This window comes from Perca fluviatilis, chromosome 9 (genome assembly GCF_010015445.1).
Source record: "Perca fluviatilis chromosome 9, GENO_Pfluv_1.0, whole genome shotgun sequence".
Lineage (NCBI taxonomy): Eukaryota > Metazoa > Chordata > Actinopteri > Perciformes > Percidae > Perca > Perca fluviatilis.
Window position 1 is genome coordinate 38,532,572 of NC_053120.1, and position 19,829 is coordinate 38,552,400.

General features: G+C 41.8%; 2 protein-coding genes and 1 long non-coding RNA gene across 3 annotated transcripts in view; 1 reads left to right on the top strand and 2 right to left on the bottom strand.

Moving 5' to 3' along the window:
- pdgfra (platelet-derived growth factor receptor, alpha polypeptide) overlaps positions 1–2,038 on the bottom strand; it is a 22,415-nt gene extending 20,377 nt beyond the window's left edge. The window contains exon 1 of the mRNA XM_039810134.1: positions 1,719–2,038. The gene's annotated coding sequence lies outside the window, so the exon portion shown is untranslated. The remainder of the gene's footprint in view (positions 1–1,718) is intronic.
- On the top strand, positions 1,994–19,733 carry LOC120564886. Its single transcript, XR_005640169.1, has 4 exons — positions 1,994–2,092; positions 4,767–4,839; positions 18,443–18,632; positions 19,444–19,733. It is a non-coding gene; the product is annotated as an uncharacterized LOC120564886 (long non-coding RNA).
- Positions 7,664–9,197, bottom strand: gsx2 (GS homeobox 2). Its single transcript, XM_039810141.1, has 2 exons — positions 8,685–9,197; positions 7,664–8,473 (listed from the first exon to the last, which is right to left on the bottom strand). Exons 1-2 carry the CDS (start codon positions 9,058–9,060, stop codon positions 8,133–8,135), a joined length of 717 nt encoding a protein of 238 aa, XP_039666075.1. The 5' UTR covers positions 9,061–9,197; the 3' UTR covers positions 7,664–8,132.
- Positions 19,734–19,829: the final 96 nt, after the last annotated feature.

Genomic DNA, 19,829 nt, shown 5'->3' on the forward strand with positions numbered 1-19,829 from the left:
GTTTAATCTAACCGCATTCATTAGGCTAAACGAAATGTCTAAAGGACCCCTAATTAAGACATTCTCAAGTTTATTCCAGACTCCTCTCAACTCATCTCACAGATCCTGTCAGGTTTAGTTTTGTCACGGACATTGCCCTGTTCTGTCTGTCTGTCTGTCTGTCTGTCTGTCTGTCTGTCTGTCTGATGTTGGATCAGGGGCCACACAGTTTGAGAGGCGCTCACTAAAACCAAACGCGTCTGAGCATTTTAATTTCCATAGCTTTCTAAAATCCCCATCCAAACCATCTCTGCTTCAGGAGTTATTTATCTTAAAATAGTTAGCCTATGTGTTTGACGTGTAACTCTTTTATTTCTATTTCTAGCGTCCAGGAGCCATTTTGCATCTTCATTGTCCCCAAACAATAAAACGTTTGGCCCTCGCAAAGCTTCCAGTGGCTAGCCGCTCTGGCTCATCCGAAACGGCCTAAATTATCCATGGGTAACCTGGTTTCCTTAAACTCTATAATTAACGGACCCACTCCGCACAAAAGTACATACCCGCGTGGGAATCAGCTGGCAAAAAAAGCCTAATGCGTTTAGACGTGTTTGTGTACACACGCCTTGTCTCAAACAATTTCAATAAGGGATTCCTGCCTTGGCTTTTGGCGAGGATCCTGCAGCCACTGCGCGTAAATCTAACTTAAGCCTGCAGTGGCAGTCAGACTGCTTGCATATCCTGCTCCTCTTCTATTCCCCCCCCCTGCTCCCACCGAGCGAGTCAACAAATGTGGCAGATAGCAAATGCATCGCTCTGCTGGGCTGGATGCATTTGAGCAACAGCTGATATAAGGCTTGTCTCAACTTTCTGCCCTCCACGGACGGTGGTTATATGGTTCACTTCAATCCGCGCGTCAAAAAGTTTGGATTTCTATGGAAAATATTTTGAAAAGAGAATCTGTCTCAAAACCAAACCACTGTGCAAATAGCATGAAAAAAAAATGTAAAGCAACTTTGATCCCCATTAGTGTTTCTATGCAAAATCCCTTGGTGACACAGCAGGGTAGCGGGTTAATGAAGAATGCGTCATGGCTCCAAAACACACTCAGTTCTTCTGGTTTCCCCCTCTTGGACGGGTTCAGCTGCAGCTCTGAAGCCTCAGTCAGTCGGACTCATTCCTGTGCCCCCCAGTGCCGATTTTCCGTTTTAATTCCTCACATTCCACGACCAGACGAGAAAACATTGCGATGTACAATTTCCAATGTGTTCCCCATTACATGCCAGGCAGCATCCCACAATGGTGCCTTCAGTCTTCGAGGTGACACCTCCAGCTGTGAGGCCGAAACCGAGCGCCTTCATCCAGCAGAGTAAGCGAAATCTCCCTGCTCGGCGTCAGGGGGGTGGACGGACACCATATGTTGCACGGGGAACAGAAATCCAATCTAAAAGAATATAATGCGTTGCCTAATGCACAAGTTGCATACAACTTGCACTCCAGCAGTGTATTCCCATATAAGTGAATACAACTTTTTAAGAAACTTTTCCAGAACGATTCCAGAAGATAATCTAATTGGATAAAGTAATTAAGTCTGCAATTAAACTCCTGTTAGACTCATAGTGTATCATTCTATCTTACATCCCTCAAAATTTATTCCATAAAAAAACACCCCAAACTTTTCTTTTCTTTAAAAATAAAAAAAGTTTGAATCATCTTTTGGATCCCAGCAACCTTTCAATTACCTTTTAGTAACCCCCTCTTTATATTCCTTCCGTGTAAGTATATCCACAGTGAATTGTTCGCTCCAAAAGGCGCAGTAAGGGTCCTTCACAGCGGCTGTAATCCTCAGAGGTCCTGCGCTGTGAGAGCATATGTGCGACCCTCTGTTCGCATCCGCGACCGTCCGCACAACTGCGCTCCAGCTAAGCGACCTGTAACTGATTCAATGTTACAGTCCTCCCTCCTCCCTCCGAAAAAAAAAGTAATCATCTGGCTCAAAGTAAATAACTCTCAGGAAATGACACCCCCCTCTCCTCCCTTCGAGCGCTGAACCCCTTTTCAAAGTAAGAGTCTTTTTAGGGGAGAAATGCAGACAAATATCCCCGGCGAAATGAAGGTAGGAATGGGATTGTCATTGGGTTTTATGTGGATGCGGAATCTTTTGGAGGACAGAAGTAGGTGTGTTGTGTTTTTTCTTAGTAGCTCGTGTTGCGTCTGATTATGTTTCACTGTCTAGTGCATGCGCACAAATGTTCTCGTTTTGTGAGTACAATTATTAGCTGATCGCGTTACCAAGCGTTACCACTAGATTACAATACAAATTTGCACTTTTTTTTACTGCCTTTTGCATGATGCATGTGAATGGAGTTCTTGTGCATCAGTCACAAAGCGGGGACAGTGGATTGCTGAACTCATAGAGGGCGCTCCAACACCATCATATCATAGTTTTTTTTTTTTTTTTTTTTTTTTTTTTTTTTTTTTTTTTTTTTTTTTTTTTTTTTTTTTTTTTTTTCTCTTTCTCTCTCTCTCTCTCTCTCTCTCTCTCTCTCTCTCACACACACACGCACGCACGCATCGCACGGACGCACACACACATATCGCCCTTTGCACATTTTATTGAAAGAAATGACACCATCAGGGTAGTTCTTTCTTTTCCACAGAAAACTACTGTGACTCCTGTTTACTGGCACACATGCGTCAGCTGGTAACCGAGTCCTAAAGCACAGCCATTATTTTTCTTTATTTTCTTTACCCCTGCCCCCCCTTACCTCCGGGCTCTCCTGACGGGCAACAAGAGAATAATGGGCTGCTATGAATCGTCCATTTCTGTGCAGAAGAGGGGCATCGGACCGGTGTCTCTGCATGGAGCAGAGCCCCGGGGCCGATGATCATCCCCCCCCCTCTCCGAGCTCCACGCAGCCGTTTGGCGCAATTACTTCCACATGTTGCCGATAAGAACAGTGCCCTTGTTCTCCAAACAAAGGGTCTCAACTTCGGCAGACCAAGCTTACCTCAAATCGGTTTGAGTTTCTCAATTTTACGGATCTTTTTAAAAAAAACTTAAAAGTATCTCTTTTAATTTGTCTATCTTTTATTTTTATTTTTATTTTTATCTTTTGGATGTTGTGTGCTCTTACTGGTGTGTGTTTGTCAGTGCGTATGGGTCCGTGTTTGTCTTCCCTATGCTTTGTTCACCGTGGCCTGTGCTGTAGGTCACTTGTTGTGAAAATTTAAATTTAAATTGGGGGGGGTGGGGCACTTACAAAACAAACAAAAACTACATTCAGGTTAAGATTCTAGAGGCGGATTTTATGCAGACATTTACTAAAACAACATTTTCAAATTTTCATAAATCCAACGTGATAAAAGGCAAATATCTGCCTTCACCAAAACTTAATAATATTATATATATATATATATATATATATATATATATACTACTACCGCAACATAAAAAGTCATAAACAAGTCCCCAGTCAGCACTGTCTTTTACAAATGATTCCAAATATCACCGCGAGTTTTGCTGAGTCATAACAGAAGCGTTCTTCACTAGGCTATATGAGATATAAGATAACTTCAAGATGGAGCTGAATGGAGGTGGAAATCTCAGAAGCTTTAAAATCCACACGTTTGCACATCATCGCTTACTGTAAGCAGTCAGGGGCACTGCTCTTACCAACATTAATCATCTTCTTCATGGGGACTTGCCCCCGACTGTCCACCAGGGGGCTTTGGGAAAATAGCAATATGTGTCTAAGTATCTATACTGTCACCTACGTTCAAAGGGGACTTTTTGAAATCATCATACATTAAACAAACTGAGCATGTTTTGCTGATCATTTCGACACACGCTCCTTCCTGTGTCAAAAGAAAACTATCCCTAAAATCCCAAAGTAACAACACTCATCAAAACATCCGTTTTTATGTTACTCTTTAACCCTAATGTTGTCCTCGTGTCAAATTTGATTGACCGATTTTCAAAACGTCTGTACTTATAAATATAGTTCTTTCATCCTTAATGCCCAACAATAACATGAATGACTCCATACAACGTTCTTAAAATAATGAATTTTAGGTGTTTTATTTAATTTTATAGAATCCATTTTCTTCCACAGATGTGATTATATGCTGCCATTAAAAATAATAAAATGGTTTCCAAACCGTATCTTGACTACATCTGTTGACGTATGTGATAATCCATAATTAATTAGTCAACATAATTCATAACGTCATAACTCAAAAAATGGATCCCTTTTCATAAAAATGAGGTTCATTGACCATGAATTCCAAACATAAGTGTAAAACTAGTGGGAATAGGTTGGAATAAAGTTGGCTAGACGGTGTAACACATAATTGGGTGATAAGTTATGTCTTTACAGCGCGCATGGTCGACATGAAGACAGCACAAGGGTTAAGCATTTGGAGCTCATCCTGTTCCTGATGTATCCACTTTGTTGTTGTCTAAAAGTTGTTAGTCGGGTCAAACACCAGGATAAATGAATGCATGTCACTCCGACTTCCATGTCTGTGATTAAGAGTGCATACAACACAACAGGACTACACACGTGGACATCCAACAGTCCTGCTGCGGTCATCCAGATGTTGAGTGTCTGATGATGACTCCACACACAGAGTGTCGCTGGCCTTCGGGCGGCGGTCCCTGTGGGAGCTGTCCAGCGTGCTGAAATTAGTCTTGGCGCCTCTCAGCCCAAGTACTGACTCTATCGATTTATCTATAAATAAATAATAAATAAATACATCAGTAAAATTCTCCCGTCTTTTTTTTCCAGCAGCGTTGACCTCTCTGAAGCAGTGGACTGCAGAGAAACTCAAAGGCCTTGTGGAGATCTCTCAAGGTTTGAGGTGAGTTTTTATAAATCAAAAGATAAACGACATCTTACATGTCAAAACAATAAATGAATACAAGCAGATAACAGAGGAATTAAGTTAAAATGCAATGATATATATATTTATTTTTTTAAATTTTATTTTATTTTCTATTTTTTTTCACAGTAACACTGCACCAATCTGAACAGATTTAGTGACGTATCACATTTCAACTGTGTGCATACATACAGATAACAGATGTTTCATGATTTAACCACTAAAAGAAGTGGAAGTCATTTTTACAGCCAGAAAGCACATGTATTGGCCAAATCCTCAAGAACAAGCAAATTAATAATTAGCCAAACAAAAATTATTATTAAAAAATGAATAGTGTTTCACTGGGGCTGCCTCTTTCTGTTTACCCGATTGGCTTTTACTTTGAAACTGCCACCATTATGATATACTCTTAGACACACACACACACACACACACACACACACACACACACACACACACACACACACACACACACACACACACACACACACACACACACACACACACACACACACACACACACATTGACTAGCCCTTTAACACTGGGACAGGATGCCCCCTCTTTTAATTATTTACAAAATAGCCTACCAAAACTAACAGCCAACCTGTTATACATTTGCATTACAAATCTGTGTCTTGATAACAGCAGGCCACCACCATCGTGTAACTGTACAAAACGTTTGCAAGAGGTGTAAACGGTTCTTTGCTCCCAGAAAATGCCGTTAATGCTACAGCTGTGATGGTTTCCACCATTCAGAGGAACGATCTTCCTTCTCCAGATCTCTCCACACTCTCTGATGTCAGCCGTCAGGCTTATCCATACAGGCCGCATTTAGGGAGGATTATATTGCACTGCGGATTCATTAGTAAAGTAGACGTCTGTTCTGGAAAAGACAACGCTGCTCTCCCCTTTTCCAAACCGGCACTTTTTCTAGCCTCCATCTCTCCGCATGAGACAGCAGCTGCAACCGGCTGAAAAGCGCTCTTATTAATTGCCTTTTGTCATGCGTAATTGCCACATTTTCAATGGTGGCAAGGGCCTGACGTCTTTGGAGTGGCCTCGTTTCTCTGTAAAGTGGTAGGTATAGTCTCTTTCATCTGAAATTTACACTCCGCAGACTCTGCTTGGCACTGTTTTCAACATTTAGTTTGACGCATGTGACCAAAAAGTTTTAGGGAGTGTGACAGTTTTATCCATTTGACCTGGACAAATAGATCCACTGTCAGAATGAGATTCATAGTGGCCTTTCAGGCTGCAGGTCACGTCCTGTGGGGCTGGAAACGGGGGAGTCTTTCTCCAAAACTGCGGTTTATTCCATTGTGAATCGCTTTAAATGCCGCATTGGTCTTTCACACCTGCAAGGGAACTCTAATTCGATTAATAGGAACTTCAATATATATTCATTAGGTGGCTTTCCCCCAATAATATATGATCTCCAGCGGGACGTGAAAGGGACCATTTATTCGCGCTCTGAATGGGTCTGCGTGGGACCAAAACTTCACCTGCTTCCCCTCTCAATTAGGAATGTATCCCAATCTCTGACAGAACCGAGTTAAATTAGGCGTCAGCTAATTTCCAGTGTCCCCGCCTACGTAATCCCCCCCCTCACAGTCTTTCCATTTGAGCGTGCCCCTTTAATTCACCATAAGTTGAAAGGTTCAAATAGTGCCTAATGAAACAGTGACTAAATCGTTCTGTGTCGCTCGGAGGAACCCTGTAGCTGTCTCTCAAAGCTCTCTGAGCACACAGCCGTCGGGGGTCTCCGGCTAAATGCGAGTCCCAAGGCAGGACAATCTAACCTGTCAAAGCCTTTGCCCACTTCTATATATCCTTGTTCTGGGGTTTCAAGCAATAGCAGCATAATCAACCAACGTGGGACCGAAAACGCAATTAAACTCGCTTTGGACAACCCAAAATCTTTTCAAAAGTGAACATTAATGGACTATTGGCTGCTCCCCACGGGGCGTTATCGGGTACCCTTTTGTGGTCGGATCTAAGGAGAAATTACAGCTACACTTTCATATAGCTCACTCCATCCATTGAGAACTAAATAGCTTGTATCATCGTATCAAAAAATAAAATAAAACGCACAGTGAACATTGGGTCTACTATATTAAACATAGCAGCACAGGTATAGTTGTCGATTGTTAGAAAAGAGTTGGGAAGGTTGTAAAACTGTAGTGGGAAAAAACTGCACTCATAGTTAATGTGCACTTTATGCAGAACTCTTTAGCTTTTACGCACGAGTGGCCAGAAAAGTAGAAAGGTGATCTAATGTATTGAAATGCAAAAAGGAACTCCCTCTGTGAATTCTTTTTTTTATTTTTTTTATTTTTTTCAGGGAAATTGATCCAACTTTTCTTTTTTTTCCTTTTTTTTAAAAGATGGATGTTGGTGGTGGTGTTTTACTGGATCCAGTTGTCTTGAAAGGTGTTTCAAATATTTTCTCCACTCATATTATGAACCCATGATGTATGGGATAAAGCTCTGCACTTCAGGGGATACTAATATTCAGTATATCATCACAACTATAGGACCAGTGCTTCCCGGTTATAATAATCATAATATAATAATAATGCATCATAGTATATGCAGATTATTTATATTCATTTTAAAATGCAATAATGAAGGGCATTTATGTATGTGGGCCATTTTAGTTGGAAACGTCTCAACTTGCAAAAACACATTTCTTTTCTTCAAACTCTTACAAATAATTTAAAAAACTGATATATTTGCATTATTAGGTCCTTCTTTTTTATACCTGAACACAGCATTGATCGTAATCAGCACACTGACAACTTCTTAGGTCAACTCGTCATGTTTATTACAATAAATACACATATACATAGTTTACAAATTGTTGCGTACAGGTTCCACACGGGGCAGGCCTAAAGGGCTTTCATTACCACACAACCTCGCTGACAGTAATGGGATGTTAGGCAGTAGTTGAAAACATTTACTGGGGATAGTAAGCTAGACCTGGGTATGTAGGTGGGGACCCTGAAGGGATCAAAATTACATCATCATTACGACACAGCCTAGGTCATGATTCCCATTATTTCACCACAGGGGTAAAACATGTATTCACATTGTTCCTTTAATTTAAAAGCTGGATAAACATGAAGTGAAGAACAACATTTTTAACACTTTTTCTCAGACTTCATGCAGGAGGTTTTTGGCCCAGAGGTTGCGAAATGCTGTAACCCATGGCTACAGCAGGGCAGATAGAAGTGCCAGCAGTGGGATCTCTCCATGGAGAGTCGCGTTTCTCTCAGATGGGTGACACCTCTTTCTCTTCCGAAGCAGAGGCCGGAGACAGAGACTCCTCGTCCTCTGACCTCGAATAGTCTGTGTGACCGCTTGCGCACTTGCAACCGCTGTGCGCGCTCCTTTGGGTGGCTTTCCCCTCCTTCTTGTGCTTCACCCTGCGGTTCTGAAACCAGATTTTCACCTGCTTCTCTGACAGGCTCAAATACGTGGCGATTTCGATTCTCCTGAGTCTTGAAAGATACATGTTCGTGGAAAACTCCCTTTCAAGTTCCAGGAGTTGCGTGCTTGTGAAAGCCGTGCGCATCCTCTTGCCATTCTGTATGTGGCTGTTCTCGGAGGCGCCTGTTGGAGAAAAACAAATTGATGTCAGACGTTTAGCTCTTTTTTGTAACTCAATCGCAGATGCAAATGGCGCAAAAACATCGCGCGTAAATCATTGTGCGTAAAAGCCAAGCATTCATCTAACTGAAAGGGCATCACGAAGTGTAGGAAGACTGTCAAACAGGTGGCGAACACTGCTGTGAGTGGAGAGTGAAGCAAACAGGTGGCTTACCAATAGAAAGACAGTGGTATCTCCTTGGATCTGTGACGCTGAAGGTGGGCGTGCAGACAGGTGTATGTCCCGGGTGCGCGAGTGCAGAAGACTGATGATGCGCTATCCTCTGACAGTACTGTGCCTCCGCTCCTGGAAACTGACTCTTCAGCATGGGAATGCCGCTGCGGGAAGAGTGGATGTGGGACGTGACGCACAGCGGGCAAACACAGAAAGTCCCGGTTTTCCTGGATGGACAGACCGGAGCGCTGACGGTCATGACGCTCGGAGAATGCATGCTGATGGGAATTAGGAAGTCTTGTCCTGGATGCTCAACCGGTCCAGGTCGAACCGTATCCTTGATTATTAAAGAGTCGACGTAAAATGACCTCGACATGGCTGCGCTGCTGATAACTGATCTCTCCGTGCACAGGATGATAGCTGTTTCTCATCTGAACCCCTCGGGATCTCCAAAGGTGCTTATGTTTGATGGTTTAACAAAAGGGACCCAGAAGAGGGTTGGCCCTGCAGCGTCACCCACGTGCGCACCCGGTTCCAAAGGTTTATACTGTCAGCGACCCAAACCACGTGACGTCTCCCCGGGCCTCCAATCACATCTTGCAGATTTCCTTTTTTTTATCCCCGAATTTAGAAAAGTCTTGGGCACTAGAATACCATAACCAGCCACATTAAAAATATATACATGTATATATTATATTATATATATATTTTAAATATTTTCTTATGAACTAGAAGTTCTGCACTGCAGGGCTTTCTTCAGCAGACCTACATTATCAAATAAGCATAATTTTGAAACAATGTAACAAAAATATAAAGCTTGAGAAATATATTTTTCCACACACGTGCTGCTTAACATTTTTTATTTATAGGATTTTTAGGAACTGGTCAGATAGAAGCTGAAATTGTAAAATGTAATTTGGATTTGCATTAAATAAGTCAGATGAAACAGCTGAAAGATGCACCTGTAGGAGCAGGTGCTGTGGGTTAACAGAATAATCACTGTTTTAGTTTCCAATTGTGTCAAAGTGATCTTTATTTTTATATTTTTTATCCCCCAAATTCAATCTACAGATGAATTAAAATTCTTTAGGCTACATGACTGTGATGAAGTCTGGCATGTAAAGCAAAGCTATATAATGGACTCTATCCAGACCTACTTTTATTCCATGGTCGATTTATTTCGCCCCCGAATGCCATTTAAGGAATTGTGCACGCGACTATATAAGCACTAATTTGCTCTGCAGCCTAATCATACTTTGAATCCGGTTGGTCCAAGTTTCACTTCCAGCAATTAAAGAATTATGAAGTGATGGCGAGTCTGGGCTGCAGCGGTTATTCGATGGCGATTAGGATTCAATTAGAAAGTGTTTATAATGGTCGGTCTGTGCGGGTGTAAACAGGCAGCTATTTCAGAAATGCGTTAATCCTTCATCTTGTGACAATAATTAGCGAGTTTGATCCCCGGGCGGGTCACCGGTAGGTTTAGCTTCTGCTTTCATCTGCCAAGTAACGCCTCGGCCCTTCAGACAGAGGCGGGCCGTCAGCAGGTCCGTGGTGCAGATCCAACACAACGTGTGTTAGTTTCTCCTCTGACCTCACAGAATAACATGGAACTGGCCTGTTGGGAGTGGGTCCCAAGTTTTTAATAAGTGGCGTTTTTAAATTGTTTATATTGCCCCCTTTTTTTTCTTCTTAAATAAATACTCCTCATTATGGAGCAAATGCACGATTAGAGCAAACCGGAGCGCTTATTGAAGCGTGAGTTAAAATGCAGTCTTTGAAAGAATTAGAAAGTCTTTAAAATCCGCAGTTAGGATCCAAACAAACGTGTCTGTCTGTCACACAGACAGTAATTGCTCTAATAAAGTGAATCCAGCGCTTGACAAGGAAGACACTGAGTTGTTATGGTACAGATAGCAGTCTGAAACAAGAGAGAGAGAGAGAGAGAGAGAGAGAGAGAGAGAGAGAGAGAGAGAGAGAGAGAGAGAGAGAGAGCAAACCAGGCGGAATGATGCGTGGCGCGCGCCCTCAACACACCATGCGAGCTCTAATATTATTTTTCCATAATTCTGCACGATAAAATTTCATTGTCTATTAAGTAATCCCACAAATGAGAGCCTTTATGAGGCTATAATGAGGCCTAATTGCCAGGACTAGTGGAGCCACGTGGAAGGATTTAGGAAGCATTAAGCCGTCGGGTACTGAGCACAGGCTGTTACCTAGCCATTACTTTCATAATTCAAGGAGAAAATTAGTCCATTTAAGGGAAAAATCCTTTGATTCCCTTTTATTCTGCTCGGGGTGACAGGGCTGCAGTTTTTTTTGTCCGCTCGGTTACAAGAAGCCTGTGCAACCAATGGGGCTGTGCTATATCACTCACTGTTTAAACGTTAGATTATATATACAAAAAAATGAGAAATGTGTACAGCTCTCAGGGCCCCACCTCTCTCTCTCTCTCTCTTGCCTCGTCTTTCTCTCCAATGTTGTGCGCCTTTTACTTTAAAGTGCAGCAGTTGCCCTCCACTACTCACCCCCCCTTTTCAAATCATGCTGATGGGCAATTAATCACTGGCCCATTCAATAACATGAAAATTCTATTTAAATAGGGGATTTAAAACAAGTTGGTTCTCTTCAGAGGTTGGGTTAGTCTTAAGTTCATTCCCCCTGAGTGGCAAACAACATTTCAGGTATGAGAGTGTGTGCAAGTGCATCAAAGAGAGGGGAAAGAGGTGTGTGTGTGTGTGTGTGTGTGTGTGTGTGTGTGTGTGTGTGTGTGTGTGTGTGTGTGTGTGTGTGTGTGTGTGTGTATGTGTGTGTGTGGAGGGGGGTGTAACAGGCTCCTCCCAGTACTAAAAACACACAAACTTTGTAAAAGTGCACTGCTAAAGTTCCCCCCTCTCATTCACATCGCATCCCATGCCATATTATAGCGTGAAGAAGTCCATTAATGTTTTGTTGAACAAGCGTCATTAACTTGTTTCAACGCCTTTTTACAAACCTTGCATTGTTGTGTCTGCGGCCCATCTTGGCCAATACAGTGGATGATTTGCCCCTTTATTAGTTACCAGGCAACAGATCCTGAATACCAAAACTCAAAGGAAACACTCTGGTCCTCCATATAGATCTCAATGGCGATGGGGGAAAATGAACAATGATCCTGTGGACAACATAATGCCACGCAATGACTTTTCATCAACAATTATCTGCTTGATGTGAATAGCAGCTGCAGTGGCTTCTCTCCATCTCATGGTTTGCAGAGAAAAGAGGGAGAAAGAGGTTTGCCAGTGAATAGCATCCTGCAGGAGTTTAGGGGGTTCATGGTCTCCATGAATGTGGAATCTAATTTATATCTCAGTGAATAATTAGGTTTCTATGCAAAAATGAGTCGGAAATAATTACATTTTAAAATGCCGTGACAAGTTAGCCGGAGAAACAAAGCAAAGCAGTCCCTTTTAACGTCTCACAGCCAGGAGTTTGTCAAGATCAATAAGCTAACGTTTCAATTTTCAGTGCAAAAATGGATCAGGAGGCCACTATGGCTGGGACTTTTGTTCCGATTAGAATCTTTCACGATACTGGGCGCCGATTCGACTTTGTATTGCGATTTTTAGTTATTGTGATTCTAGAAGCATTGCGATTCTATAGTATTGAGTATTGCAATTTTCTTTTCCTTTTTTAACACAAACAAAAGTGGAAGAATACACTTCTAGCGACAATATATCCTGAGACATTCCTAAAAACTAATTGTTTTCTAAAACAATGCACATCACATGTCAGTCAGTCAGTCAGTCTGACGTTAATTTAATCTGTAAAGACGTACATAACATGGATTTTCTGCATTTTTCTGCTTTCGCTCTGTTTCGCTGGAAGCAGATAGCCTATGATGTAGTCGCCATCGGTGGTACAGTATAAACAGAAAATATTCAGGTGAATCTTTGGTAAAAATAAATAAGTGGCCGGTTAGCTCAGTTGGTAGAGCGGGCGCACATATGCAGAGGTTTATTTCTCGATGCAGAAGGTCCAGGATTTCGAGTTTGACCTGTGACGGTTTTCTTGCATGTCTTCCCCCCTCTCTCTCCCCTTTCATATCTCAGCTTTCCTATCGAATGAAGGCAGAAATGCCCAAATTAAAAAATAAATAAATTTTTTTTTTTAATAAAAATAAAAATATCAAACCTGGGGAAAAGAACCGACTTTAAAAAACCTCGGAAAAATATCACGATCCATACGTGAATCGATATTTTTTTACCCCACCCTGAGAAATTCCATCTGTTTCAGTATGGGAGTGTTGTGTTGCAGCTCATGTCTTTAAAAAAAATGTTCACAAAACGGTTTCTGTGATTGGAAAAAAGACAACAACACTGTTAGGGAGCACGGCCCTCACTCCTATAGAAAAAAGTAAAGTGACAGCTTCAGTGTAAGAAGAGGCTGCTGGACAAAGCCAGCGAGGGCCCTGTCGATGGCCTATAGAGATGTCCTGCACCAGGCTCCCTCTAATTAGAGAGACGCTTCTCAGTCTCGCAGAGCTGCTCAGACCAGACACTCCAGACTGAAGTGTGCCCCTGCGCCAGCGAGTGTGTCTGCGTGTCCGCACTCAGCGCTGCGGCATGTGTATGCGTCTGCGCACACAATTAACGAGCCTCGGAAATGAGATAAACACCGACTGATAGTGACGCCGATCACGGTTAAGTTCCCAGAGAAACGTCTTTATTAAAGCTCATTGTTCGAGCCCTGATTTGTCCCTCTGCCTCCTCTGTTGTTTCCAAAAGACTAAGCAAATGCCATTACAGAGGCAGCGCACACACACAGCCGCCCTTATTTCAATCTCTTCTCGCTTGAGTCGTCAAACAGTCCTGAAATTCTATCCTTTTTGTAATAGGGAGCTATTCCATTGTTGGTCACTTTGTAGTGCGTGTTCTCCCCGCAGGAGTGGTCAGCTCTAAGGACTCATTATTGTGCTCCTCGCTGGTTTTCCAGGAAGATCAAGATGCTGTTTTATGTATTTGTTAATGATTGGCTTTTAGACTTTATCTGAACACATGCTAATCTCTGAACAGCACAACTCCACCACCGATACAAATTCTTTCGCAAATTAAAAGCAACTGTGGTTATAGATGGAGACCGATCACGTCCTCCCTGAACAGGCTCAGCCAAAACCTGAAAGGTTCCCACCCCTCCTCTGCTCATGAACAGAGAGATCCTGACTTCCCCTGAAGCCCAAATCAGGAAATGTTTCAAAGGAGTGAATGACAGGAGTCCCTCCACCCGGTTACCCCGACCGGTCTCTCCCTCAATCTAAAGGAGGTGATATTGTAGCCCTTTTTTCTCCCTTTCTGAAAGGGGAAATCCCTGGGATTGAGCTTGTGTGCTGGAGCGGAAGCAGGCTGGAATGTGTGTCCAGGGCCGCGTCTTTTGTCGCCTGGCGGCGCCGTGAATAGGCACAGGCCGCAATCTCCCTGTCCTCTTGTTTATCAGACTGCGAAGAAGCAAACAAACCCAAATCATTCTTCGGCATGTTATCGGCACCTCATAGGCCTACCTGTCAATCACTTCTTTATTCCCCATTTTTTTTTACATTACATTACATCTTTAATCCAATCAGCACGCAGCAAACGAATCCAGGAATCTGCAGCTTTTTTTTAATTAGCATCCTCTTTGCTGTTCCCCATTCATGCTAAATGTAGCCTAAGAGGACAGATCGAGGGACTTCATTTTTAGATAAGTAATAGTTCTGATTTATTTCCCTATGTGTAATCTCTCCAGATTTAATATTGATCTAGAAAAGTGTCACGTTGAGTAGAGTTTGTCGTTATGTTGATTCTCCTCGTTGCCCGTTAGTGTCAGCTTGCCGCTCTAAACTCGTCCTATAGACGAGGTCAAATAGGGGCTTTTCAAACAAATGGGAAAGCTTTCACGAGATCCTCAAGTGACACGATGGCCGTATTTCCCCATCTATTATTACGAATATAGTGTGATTTATTGGAAGATGTGCAGAAGTTTAAAGGAAGGTCGAGAGTGAGCTGTCAGGACTCTGAGACATTTTCCGGCTCATTGGGGACGAAAGCCTCGATCAGGATTTTTTTTCCTCTGTCGTTGTCTTCTTCATCGTTACAGCTGTTGGCATTTTAGCGTGTATTTACATCCATTCCACTGTTTGTATTTTAGAGCGATGGATGTGTTCCTTCACGCCAGCGCATGTGATTCTTTTTATGAGAGGATTGTCAGATTTGTACGTGTTAATTGGCAGTAGGCAGCCACAGACACTAATTTACTGTTTTGTGTAATTCTCAGATACAGAGCTCAAAAAAAGCAAAAAGCTTTTCAAAACATGAAAGAAGAAAATTTCACTTTAACATTTGTCAGCTACTGTATCAGTTTGGCTTCATATGATGAAGATCCTGTTTAAGGACTAAAGAGCAGATGGGATTTCAAAGTAAATGTAACTGAATATTCTGATCATAATAAAGCGTTTGACTTTAGATCATGACTAAATTGCTATTGAGAAATTATCTGTGAAACTGCCAAAGAGGTTGTTTTTTTTTTTCCTCATTTTTCTTTAGAAATTGTGAAAGTGATCCACTATGAATTGGCAGATTTAGTGTTCGCATCCACCCAACAGTAGGCGTCTATCGAGAGCATCACAAGGTTTAATAGCAAAAAAAGTGTTTTGAAGCCCAGCAGAGCTTATTACACACAACAGGCAGCTAATTGTGCGGCGGGCCGTTGGGGGCATCACATGAACTGGCTGGAGTTTGGCGGACCGCTGCATCCAACCTCCAGCTCAGTGAGTCAGCACAGGGACTGCAGCCCAGAGGGCTGTTTGTTTTCTATGTGCCATATTATTTTACAAGTCATGTGATTCAGTTCAAAAGTGCAAAACTCTAATCAGAACATGCTGTAATCCCATTTCGAGCTATTTGGAATTTTCTTGACCATTTCCAATACACCATGCTGAATAAAGCTGTTTGAAGTGGTTACTGTCAAATTAGGATGTCTGTAGTATTACAGTAAGTGTCTTCAGTGGTGTAGTCTAATGTACTGTATATCTCTATATATATCGGCCAGAATCTGCCTTTGGGGGGGGGCATATCATAGTTGGGGGGTCTCTGTGTCCTCCCCCAGGAAAGTTTTGAGCATCAACGACTTCATTTCCTCCATTCGGAAAAACGTTTATGCACCAATTTACGGTGGAAATACCTTTATTTAGTGTTAGAATAATTTCATTATCAAATGATAGACAGAGCCACTGAAGATATATCAAAGTTCACTTTACTTGAGAACCCAACAAGGAGGCAGTCTCCGCACTACAGAATAGTACAGACAATGACCTAACGAAAAGCTCTCTATAGCTGCTTTTTATAATAGAATGCAATAAATGATGATACAGAGTAGATGTCGTCAACTGTTAACTTGTCAGAGTCGATGGCGTCTCCCCCCTATCTGGTCTGGGAGGGCTGTATGCCCTCAGGAACACACCGTGCTTAGACATGGACAAGCAATGGTTATCTTGTTTAGAGTATTCAGTATTATAGTATTCAATGCAAACAGTTTAATAAAAACATTTAGCCTATGTGAAGAAGAAAAACAAAGATGACAATTCAAAATATATCAAAAATATAATGGAAAAGTATGTTGTTGCGTGTCATTGGGCATTTTTAAGTGGGTATATGGAAATCCTGGAGCTCTCTTAGTGGGTATACTGCTTCCCCTCATTTCAATTTCAGAGATGTTTATTACACAGACCTCTGCTTCTTCTTAGAGGAAGATTATGGAAGAAGATTAGGGCCACATGTGAAAAATGTGTTTGAGTTCTCAGTTTAAAGTCTGAATTTTTAAAAGTCAGAACTCAAATAAATGTTTTTCACATGTGGCCCTAATCTTCTTCCGTAGAATATATAAATCCTTTAGAAACAAACAGATAGATAAGCAATACATACTGTACACTTATACATAAATACAATTGAAAAAATTGAACAGGTGTTTAAAAAATCTAATCAAAAAAGTGACCTTATATTAAATTGATATAGGGTATGGATTCAATCATTTCCACATTTCAGACATGTTTCTGTACACATTTTAGGACAGGGGAGGAATTTCAGAAAATCTCTAAATTAAAGAAACATTTTGGTTCTACAGTAGTGTCACAACTGTAAGTCTATTTACTTCAGTACTGTACTTAAGTACAATGTTAAGGTACTTAAAATGTTCATTTGAATGTTAATGTATACTTTTACTCCACTACATTTATCTGTTAGCTCGTTACTTTTCAAATGAAGTTTCTTTCAAAATATGCAATCACTTTATGAAATACGATGTATTGCCATAGATAACAACCTGACAAAAAACCTTGAAAACATTAAAAACACACATCAGTAATGATATTTCAATAATATATAGGCTCTGATAAATATAACCAGACATAATATACATAAACGTCTATGTATATAAGTCTACGAATATAACACTATGTACGGGGCCACTGTGTGTAAATGGTTCTTTTTCTTTTGGTACTTGAAATGTGTTTTACTGATAATACTTGATTATAAAACTTCAGTTTCACCACAAAACACACAAAAAAGTTATATTTTGATTAGATGAATGTTCAGCATACAGTAACTCTTTCTCTACTGCACAGTGATGTAAGGTGGACAAAAAACTCAGCTCCCCATGATAGTATTTCCAAATAAAACACACACAAATTCAAATTATTAAGTCAGAATTTCAAAAGTGCAGATTGTTACTGTAACCCATAAACACCATGCAGCCTTTCCATCTTTTTAGGTAGTGAATTGATAAGCAGCTTTGTTGCAGTGAGTCCACAATAATAAATGCATAAATGCAAAACGTTTGTGTCACTTTTTTCAAATTTTTTCTTCTTTCTTTTTTTCCTTCTTTTTTTTCAATGTTTCCCCCCATGCTTTTTGACAGTGTTGATGCTTTTTCAATGTTTTTAACGTTTTTGTTTAACTTTTTTTTTTTTTCTGACGTTCAGGGCTGGCCCTGGTCAGCACTCACACCTAGCTCTTTGTAAAATGATTCTCCAAGAGAAAATCTGCACCATCCCTTGTCATAATCAGCCATTCATTGCACTATACTTGTCTTTTTTTCTTTGAAAAGCTAATTCATAGAAATTTAACAAGTGTTTTGCTCCACACTGTTTGCATTTCCAAGTGCAGTGGGCTTCCTTTTCACCGTATCTAGACAGCGGAGGTCAGGAGCTCCTGTCTGCACCGTCCCAGCTCTGTGCCAGCCAGATAAATGGATGGAGTGTTTGTAAGCTGTCTGAGCTTTGTGTTTGCACTGAGTCACAACTTTGTATGGGGTTGAGGGGGATGTCGGGGCAGCTCCTGAGATTTGTATGCAGACCGCATCGCTCCAACTCCCCCCTGGTCCACTCTATGTCCTCTCACCTGCCTGGTGCAGTTAATCATAGAGCCATCAAGTGAAGCGTGTTTATGGGAGCTGCACGTGCAAGAGCTTTGCTGCACCTGTTGTGTGTGTGTGTGTGTGTGTGGGTGTGTATGTGGGTGTGTGTGTGTGTGTGTGTGTGTGTGTGTGTTTATTCTGAAGAAGTAAAGAAAGGTCTTTGCAAATGTTTTAACTGTTTCTGTGATTCTTCATGCAGGCCTGGGGCTCAGCGATAAGAGAGTTTTGGAGATCTGCCTAATGGTGTGTGTGTGTGTTGTGTGTGTGTGTGTGTGTGTGTGTGTGTGTGTGTGTGTGTGTGTGTGTGTGTGTGTATCTCTGTGTGCGCACAGCTCTCTGTGATAGCAGTAGGGATGGAATTGGAGGTATAGCTGGGTGTCAAACAGGAGGTCTGCAGATGCCGGTCCAGCTGAGAGCTGCGAGGTCCCTCCCTTTGACAGAGTATCCATTCAGAGTCAATGAGCTGGGTCAAAGCCTGCACGTCAGGCTGCAGCTCGGCCTAGCACTGGGGCGGTCCAAGAGGTCAGTCTTATTCACATGGCGCTGTCATGCAAATGAATCCACCCACGCTTAAACAACTCTTGGAATTTTTATGTCTGCTCCCCTGGCCTTTTTTTTTTTTCTCCATTTCCCCCCTTTTTTCCTGCTTTCCTCACTCACTCACTCTCTCCCTCTTCTCCTCTCCAAATCTCTCTCTCTCTCCCCTGTATTCACAAAGTCATTGACGAGACATTCAAAGCTTTTCAAATTGGCCAGCTTCATTGTGCCTGCACTAAAGTGTGTGTGTGTGTGTGTGGGGGGGTGGTGGGGGTGATGGAGAGAGGGAGAGTGTAAAGAGAAGTGGGCCTAAATATACTCCGGTCTGAAAGTAGTTAGATCATGTTCTTTTCATGGTCCGATTAGAATCAAATCGATCCCCCCGCCCCTCGTGACACTCCAAGGTTTGAAGAGGAGCGGCCAAACAAAGATCTCTTGGCGGAGAACGGGGGGGAATGAATGACCAAACCTGAATGCTAAACACACTCTTAAAAAGTCTCATTCTGAAGCATGACAATGCCCAAGAGAGTACATTTGTTTTAAGTGTGAGATGTTTGTGTGGATGGAAGAAGAAAAAAAAGATATCTCTACAGTGAGGATACTGTAGGAGCATCTTTGGACCAGACCTGATCTACATATAAATCAGAAAAAAACACAGACCTCAGTGAAGGATCTTCTTGAAAAAAAAAAAAAAAAAGGCTTTAAGCCATGTGATGATAAAGTAGAGGATGCTAGAGAAAGGTACTTCATCACAAAGACGTATGTGTTTGTTTAATCCATAATACGTTTTCTTCAGGAGCAAGGTCACATATACAAAGAAGGTGCAAGGAGGCCGGAGGCTTGAGGCTGGAGGCTGGGCCCGTGGCGTCCGATGACAGAGGACGACCGCTGGACGCCGTGACTCTCCTCCAGGGAGGCGACTGTTTAAAGAGAGGCCAGGGAGGGACGGGCGGAGGGGTTTGAACTTGATGACACCCCTACTGCACCTGCAGCTTTGATTATCATCAGCTTATTTTTTCACTAAAGTGCAATAACTCTTTAACATTTTATTGGCTTCTACTGTTGTTATAGCATGCACCTAATGCACTATTGAGACTATTTAGGTTTGCTAAAGAAACTAATATGGAATATTTGTTTACAATGACTGTAGGTTTTTGTTTTCAGCTTTTGTTGCTGTCCTGT